Raw genomic sequence first — 7784 nt, forward strand, 5'->3', positions numbered from 1 at the left:
TTTACACAAACATACAGTGCATGCACACACACACACGCACACTTGGTTGTACTGTGTCCAGATATCACAGCAAATGGAATCTAGGAATAAAGTGTGTTCGACATCAGGCCTTGATATCACTGACTCCAGCCGCTGCACTCACCTGGAATCAACAGGCTGCTTGAGGAGGAACAGGAGTGCTTCCGAAGTCCCAAGCATATGGAACAGTGCCACCTACTGGCATGACTAGGCCATCGCGGCCTCCAGAACTCAATTTGAACACGTCTCAATTCTCGAGCCCAGATTTCCTGAACGTCAAAGACACAAAAATAAAACGCGTTTTTACAGTAATCCAAAATACAATTTATTTATTTTAGGGTACAGTGATACTGGAATCAACACTTGAAATATACACGTTTGACCCTTAAAAATGTACATTTCGTAATACATTACATATAAAGTATCGTACAGTTAAATTAAGTTAAGAATGTACCCAATTCAAACAAATACATAGATTCTCAATTGATTTTACCTGGTTAAATAAAGGTCATATATATTATATTGATTCAGAAATACACATATGTTGTGAGGGTGGCTTAAAATCAAATCCTCAAAATCTCAGGGCCTGGTTTAAGAGGCACTTAAATGGATAATCTCTTAATATTTAAGGCTCAAAAATAAATCTAACACAGAGGCTGGTTAGACTGGTTGTCGAAACGAAACTTTAGCCCGGACAATTAACCATTCTTTCCGATTTTGAGAGCTACCTCTTTCACCACACATGGTGGACGTTGCATGACATTTCCTTTTCCTCTGGTTGGTTGGTTTTGACTTCTGTCTGTTCCTAATTTTAGATCCTGTTCTGCTTTCTATTCCCAGTGGGGGTGAAAAGCCAGAGCATGTTCTCAGCATGGGGGACGGAGCAGGACCTTGCAGCTGATCTATGGTTGGTCTCAGCTGTGTGTGTTCATGTGCGTGTTTACATGTGTGTGTGTGTGTGTGTGTGTGCCTCACCCGCTGTGCCTCTCGGTTCCAACCCACTCCCCAAAAGAGAGAGTGGAGAGAGAGAGAGAGAGAGAGAGAGAGAGAGAGAGAGAGAGAGAGAGAGAGAGAGAGAGAGAGAGAGAGGCTTCATGCCTGCAGTATCTGATGGTGTCAAGATGATAAAAGGGCCCTTGGAAATCCCCAAAGTACGGGTCTAGACCTGCCCTGGGGCCAGACTAAAGATTTACCAAACCACAGAGAAACAGGAGCCTTCACATTACCACATATAACCATAACAGAGACACAGTCCCCAGACACCCTCACACACACCCACACAGACACACAAACAAGAAGCAAAACATGACTGATGTCGACACAATGAGACGAAGGGAAGAATTTGTCGGACACGACAGCGGTGCGGAGTGGGCAGATTGATGAAGTGTGTCTGTGTGTGTGTGTGTGTGTGTGTGTGTGTATATGTTTATGTGTGTGTGTATGTCTGTGTGTGTATGTGTATGTGTGTGTGTGTGTGTGTGTGTGAGTGTACTAATACAATACGACACAACAAAGCTGTCGACCACTCAGTCAAATCTAGTTGGACGAAACACCAAAAATGTGTAGGTAAGCCGACATATCTGACACTTCATATAAACCTCGTGTAACGGGGGCAGAGTCAAAGACACAAGAGGTGTCAATTCACTAAATAGTCTGTGTGTTTGCAAAATAATCCTTCATGTCATTATTGCTGTAACACCAAACACCTTAAAACAAGTTTTTCCAAAAGAGCTTTGCGTATACTGAGAGAACACAGTAAGTTTCTCATTCAGCCACGATCATTAAAGGGCAGATTGTACCACTAAGCCAGCACTACTGACGTGACCAGGGGGCAGCGATGGGTTTTTACAGAGCGCGGCGCAAACCACAATCCCTGTTCTTCTGACCCCAATTCATCCTCAAATTGGGTGTGTACCATTTGCTTTTCTCCAAACAGCAATGTTGCTAATCCTAATCTCTATCTTTGAAGACTTCACTGACTGAATCCAGCTATTATACCGAGCCCTGATTGGCTCTTGTAAACAGTAAATCAAACACTGAAGTCCTGATTAAAAAGAACATTCATGTGGCACCACATTTTCCTATCAGCATCATAATAGTGGCTTTGTTCCTATTTTTGTATATTTTGTTGTGAAGATATGCTAATATTTATGTCCAACAATTTTCTGGGTCTGACGTATCATGTACAATAGTACATTATGTTGTGTTTCTATAAACTCAAGACCTACATTGTGCAGTAAACTTCATTTCAAGCATTTTTTTGAATAGATTCGGACAGATCCACATTCCGAGTCCCCTGTTCCCTAGTATCCTGTTGGTCAAATCCTTTTTCATCTCCCTGACACTAAAATAACCTTCATGAGAGTGAATGATCTGGTTAATTCGAACACTCCTCCGGGCTTCCGGTCAGTCGGCCTCCAGGTGCTGGCAGTGAGCGTGGGCCCCGTGCCCCAGACCCAGGCTACTCCTCTGGGGCCGTCCCAGCCGGATCAGCCTGTGGAGGTGGCTCCACGCGTAAGCCAGCCTCCCCGCCACCAGGTCCAGAGCCCCCGGGGGCACCCCGGCCCACAGGTTCCCCCCCAGGCCGCCCCCCACAGCGGCTGCCTCCTTCACCAGCCTGGGGAGGGCCACGGAGTCCGGGAGCCCGCTGGCGGAGCCCTCGCCGCCCAGGAAGAGATGCTGGAGGCGGCGCTCCTGGAGACTCTCCCTCAGGCTCCGGAGCAGGTCTTCCACCCTGGCCACCAGGTGGCGCTCCTCCCAGGCCTCCGGGGGGGTGGCGAGGAGCAGGCGGAGCCAGGCGGTTTTCAAGGCGTAGGAGGAGAGTACAGACCTCCAGAGGGCCCCGCCCTGGCTGTCCAGGGCCCGACCCCCCAGGTCGCGGATGGCCTTGACCAGCTGGAGGCAGCGGAGGTGACAGGAGCCCTGGGGGACGCGTCCTCTCAGCCAGCCCAGGAGCTTCTGCTCCTGCCGGGGGAAATACAGCGTCCACAAGTCCCTCTGACCTCTGGCCTCGGACGGCGAGAGGTCGAGGGTCGTTGACGGAGGCGACTCGGCGGGAACCAGGAAGAGCCCGTCGCCGAGGGGGAGGGCGGGCAGCAGGCGTATCGCCATGGAGATGTGGCAGCACACGTAGTCGGAGCGCGGCGTGAGGCGGAGCAGGAGGCGGTCCTTGGCGAGCGTGAGGCTGAGCGAGCAGCGCTGCTCGTACTGGTAGCGCACGGTCGCCAGGCAACGCTGCACCGCCGGGTGGAACCAGCGGACGACGGACTCCGGGGTTAGTCTGTAGGCTCCGCCCCCCGTGGCCCCGCCCCCCGAGCCGGCGGAGGAGCTGGGCGGCGAACCCCGAGGGTGGAGCCGCAGGAAGGTGTCGGCGAAGGGGCGGTTTTTGCGCACCCACTCCTCGCGCCGTGGGGCTTCCAGGCTGTAGCGAGGGACTGACCCGTCGTGCTCCTCCCTGCTGCTCTCCCCTCTCTCCTCCACCCTTTCCTGCCCCTTCTCCTCCACCAAGCCATTCCCTTTCTTTCCACACCCTTTCTCCCTCTTCCCTTTCACGCTAACGCTGCCTTTGTCCTCCTTGGTTCCCTTCCCTTTGTCCACCCTTTCCTCTTCCCCCTTACTCTCCCTCCTCTCCTTCCCTTTACTTCGGCCCTTTTTCCTCCTCTCCTCCCTCTCCTCTCCCTCCCTCCTCTCCTTCCTCCTCTCCTCCCCCTGTCTCTCCCCCTCCTCCTCCCTCCTCTCCGTCCCCTTGCTCACCTTGGCCCTCTCGCCTTCCTCCTCTCTCTCCCTCCTCTCCTTCCTCCTCTCCTCCCCCTGCCCCTCCCCCTCCTCCTCCCTCCGCTCCCGGCCCCAGGTGACCCTGGGCTCCAGTCGGAGGCCCCGGGGAAGCCTCAGAGGAACCAGGATGTCGAAGCCGTCTGGAGAGCCCACCTTGTGCTCCTCGTACGAGCTTCCCACCTGTAAGCACACAGCAGAGGGTTCCCGTGAGCACCCACATACAGATCCGAGACGCAGGCGTCTCTTTTGACACTTCATTCGAAAATCAGACTGATTTGTTTACGGTGCGGGTTCATTGTTTGACACGTCTGTCGTTATGGAAATTCCCAACCGACACACGTGTCCCAGATATCTAGATATCCTAGCCTATCCAAAACCTTTCCAATGGAGATCTTCCCTGAACTGGGCTTAACCCCGGCCTGGGAAGCGGGGCCTAAATCCATTCGACACGACTTACTTGGAGAAAGTCTCCGCGAAACGCCAGAGAGGATTCTGGGGCGACATCGGTGCGTCCGGCCCTCACCAGGTCGCTCACCAGCTTGGCCACGTTGGCTTTGCTGTGACCCACCACGTGAGGCGAGAGACGCACCCAGCGCTCGTAGTAGTCGTCCAGGAGCTCCCGGCGGGACAAGCCCGATTTGGGGTGCGTGTCGGCGGGTTCAGAGAGCCCTCTCCTCGCCCTGCCTGGGCGACCGGAGCAGAACCTGATGGAGACGGTCGATAGCGTGGGACATGGGATGAGTGTACGTCATTTCATATGTCGTTCATACGTTCATTTGTCGGTTCGTTCATTCAAGCATGGTTTATACTGTTGCTGATGATGATCAGTTATGTTAGGAACCGATGCATTTAGGTGTACGTTTGTTCATCTCAGGAGTACTAAATCTATAAACATAAAAACATAAACAAAAATTATTGCAATTTTGTACAAATCTACCTCGTACACTAAGTCAAGGCCTAATGCAAAGTTTTCGAAAGACTAGTCAAAACACACGCAGAAGAATACTTCCTCCATGTTCAAAGGACACCAGTGACATCGGCGGCCCCTTTGTCGACACATCAAAGTTCCATTGATTTCCATGGTTCTGAATTCAAGTCAGGACATTACCACAATGACTCTTCAATGTCGTTTTACATACAAACAACTATTAGGACCACAGACAGTGACAAAGAGGATGTGGGTGTGTGCCTCAGGGTGTGTGTGTGTGTGTGTGTGTGTGTGTGGGTGTGTGTGTGTGTGTGGGGGGGGGTTAGGGTTGGGGGGGGGGGTGTACTCTATGTGTGGCGGAAGGCAGAGGGGGATGATGACGATGTACCTGATGAAGAGATAACAAGCTACGACGGCCAGGACGAGTTTGACCAGGGAGAGGAGGACCGGTGGCGCGTGGTCGTTGCTGGCCTCCTCCCTGGCCTCTTGCCCGGGTTCGGGGCCTGGTTCTGGGCTTAGCCTGTGAGCCATGTGGTGTAGGACAACCAGGCCGGTCAACACACAGGTGAAGAGAGGCCAGAAGACCCTGAGGTTCAGTGTGTACACGCTCATCCTTCTCCCTCCTCTCTCGTTCGTTTCGTCTCTCGGTTTCCCCCTCTGTTGCCCCGGCGGTTTCTCCTCTCTCTCCTGTGGGCAGACTTGGGAAACGATGCCGGAGGCTTGGGACACGGCCTGCTGTGACTAACCCATGACGAACGCACGCACACGCCAACGCGGTTGTGAAGCCGTGAGGACCTGCGCACACGCGCTCGCTCCAGAACTTCGGGATACGGCCAAGCTCCACGTCTCTCTCTCTTGGTCTCCCTCCTTCCTCTCTCTCTCTCTCTCTCTCTCTCTCTCTCTCTCTCTCTCTCTCTCTCTCTCTCTCTCTCTCTTGGTCTCCCTCCTCTCTCTCTCTCTCTCTCTCTCTCTCTCTCTCTCTCTCTCTCTCTCTCTCTCTCTCTCTCTCTCTCTCTCTCGCTCTCTCTCGGTCTCCCTCCTTCCTCTCCCCAGCACTCCCCCTGTTTTACCACATCTGAGTCACTTCGGTGACTCTTCCTCTCTCCTGCAATATCCCATCTTCGCTCCTGGAGAGAATCGTCAGCTACTGGGACTTCTTCGCAAGTTCTGTTTGAAGAAAACTATAGCTCGCGGTCGGACAAAGTTTCTCATCCAAAGTTGTCAAACTCTCTCTTCCTCCTGTTCTGCTAACTTGAGCGGAGTGAAAACATGTTTCGAGTTCCTCTTCAGTTAAAACTACACAGCTGGAGCGCAGGCAATGCTCTGTCTGCTTAACTCACTCAGAGTTTGAAAATCCCCCTTTCTCTCTCTCTTCTCTCCTTCTTCTCTCTCTCTCTCTTCTCTCTTTGTGTCTCTCTCTTCTCTACCCGTGTTGCTCTCTCTCTCTCTCTCTCTCTCTCTCTCTCTCTCTCTCTCTCTCTCTCTCTCTCTCTCTCTGTGTCTATCTCTTCTCGCTCTCTCTCCACGCTTAAAGAGAGCGGATGGCTTTCCACCAGTGAGCTCAGAGGAAATGCCAGACGTTTGAGAGAGGAATTTAAGTTTTTTTTTAAGAGAGAGAGAGAGAGAGAGAGAGAGAGAGAGAGAGAGAGAGAGAGAGAGAGAGAGGGAGAGGGAGAGGGAGGGAGAGGGAGAGGGAGAGGGAGGGAGAGAGGGAGAGGGAGAGGGAGAGGGAGAGGGAGAGGGAGAGGGAGAGGGAGAGGGAGAGGGAGAGGAGAGGGAGAGGGAGGGAGAGAGGAGAGAGAGAGAGAGAGAGAGAGAGAGAGAGAGAGAGAGAGAGAGAGAGAGAGAGAAAGAAAGGGGAGTGGGTATCAACAGCCCTCCCTCCTCTAGCCTCTTAAAGAGACAGGTACATTATTATCATATACACACGTTAGAGACCAGGGGCTCCAAATTGAGAGCTCCTTTGAACACATTAAAGTGGCTGAGATCTACTCATGTCTCTCACTACTTACAAATGAATCCGCCGGATTGAACCACTTTTTGGTTAAAAATGTTTCACATCAACGGCATGTCAAATAAATGTTCTGAATGTGTGCCTCAAATGCTATGCATCAAGCTCACAAAACACACCAGAACGTCAAAGTCATTGAACACATGAAGTATTTTGACTCTGGTTTCTTAAACTTGTACTTGTTCTATGTGGTAATGTAACCACATACCCATATGTCACACGACACCTCCACAGTCTCATCATATCATGGGCCATGTGTGGATAAGACGTGCGTTCACTCTCTTCCCTACTGCTAATGAGATGACACTGCATCACTTCAGTCCTCCGACTCGTCACATTGGACTGAAAACCAATTTGCATAGGCCGAGTGAAATCTCCCACAATAGGGTCCAGTGTTTCTGCAGAGCCCTCTGCTTCTCTAGCCTTTTAGAGGCGGACAGTAGACTGCACTATATCTAAAAGTCAAAACACCCTCTGCCTTGTGCTTTTCTGGTCACTATTATTCATTGTCTCCCTTTGAGAATGTAGCGCTTTGACATGACCATGTGCCATACATCCTCAGTTGACGTCCATCAATAATCCCTTGGAAGTATTTAGACTGGTATATAAGCATTTGACGGCATTTACAAATAGCCATTGAATCAGTCTTGACTGACAGCTCTAAGGTCGCCGAGTCTCCTGCATGAACCAGCTCGGCCCCATTTGAATGTAGCCAAAGGGTGGCAGCAATGGCCGGAGAGAAGCAGGCCCGTGTTTGCTGATGAACAGCTGAGAAGGTGAGACTGGAAGACAATCCAGTGGGCCGTCATGGCTGCTTTGGGGGTGTGTGTTTTCACCGCAATCATTTACACACACACACAAACACACACTGAGACGCACTAGGTCTCTCTGACACACACACACACACATGCCCACGCACACACAAGTACCCCCCCCAAAAAAAACACACACCATCTTCAGCCATTGTATACATACATATTACACTGCATCACTGCCATTTATAGTATCATCAAACAGGAAGTGCTTTTGGTCATGTGACAGGAAAACAGGAAG

The 7784-nt window shown here is 51.4% G+C and overlaps 1 protein-coding gene across 1 annotated transcript in view; it reads right to left on the reverse strand.

The window, feature by feature from the left end:
* Positions 1–6151, reverse strand: part of itpripl2 (ITPRIP like 2) — an 11279-nt gene extending 5128 nt beyond the window's left edge. Inside the window, exons 1-4 of the mRNA XM_084677669.1 lie at positions 5109–6151; positions 4250–4496; positions 3857–3972; positions 143–3616 (exon numbers count right to left, since the gene is read on the reverse strand). Of these exons, the coding sequence (XP_084533795.1) occupies positions 2425–3616; positions 3857–3972; positions 4250–4496; positions 5109–5332 (1779 nt within the window). The 5' untranslated portion in view covers positions 5333–6151 and the 3' untranslated portion in view covers positions 143–2424. The remainder of the gene's footprint in view (positions 1–142; positions 3617–3856; positions 3973–4249; positions 4497–5108) is intronic.
* Positions 6152–7784: the final 1633 nt, after the last annotated feature.

The sequence above is a fragment of the Hypomesus nipponensis genome, chromosome 17, assembly GCF_054491055.1.
Source record: "Hypomesus nipponensis isolate SF chromosome 17, ASM5449105v1, whole genome shotgun sequence".
NCBI lineage: Eukaryota > Metazoa > Chordata > Actinopteri > Osmeriformes > Osmeridae > Hypomesus > Hypomesus nipponensis.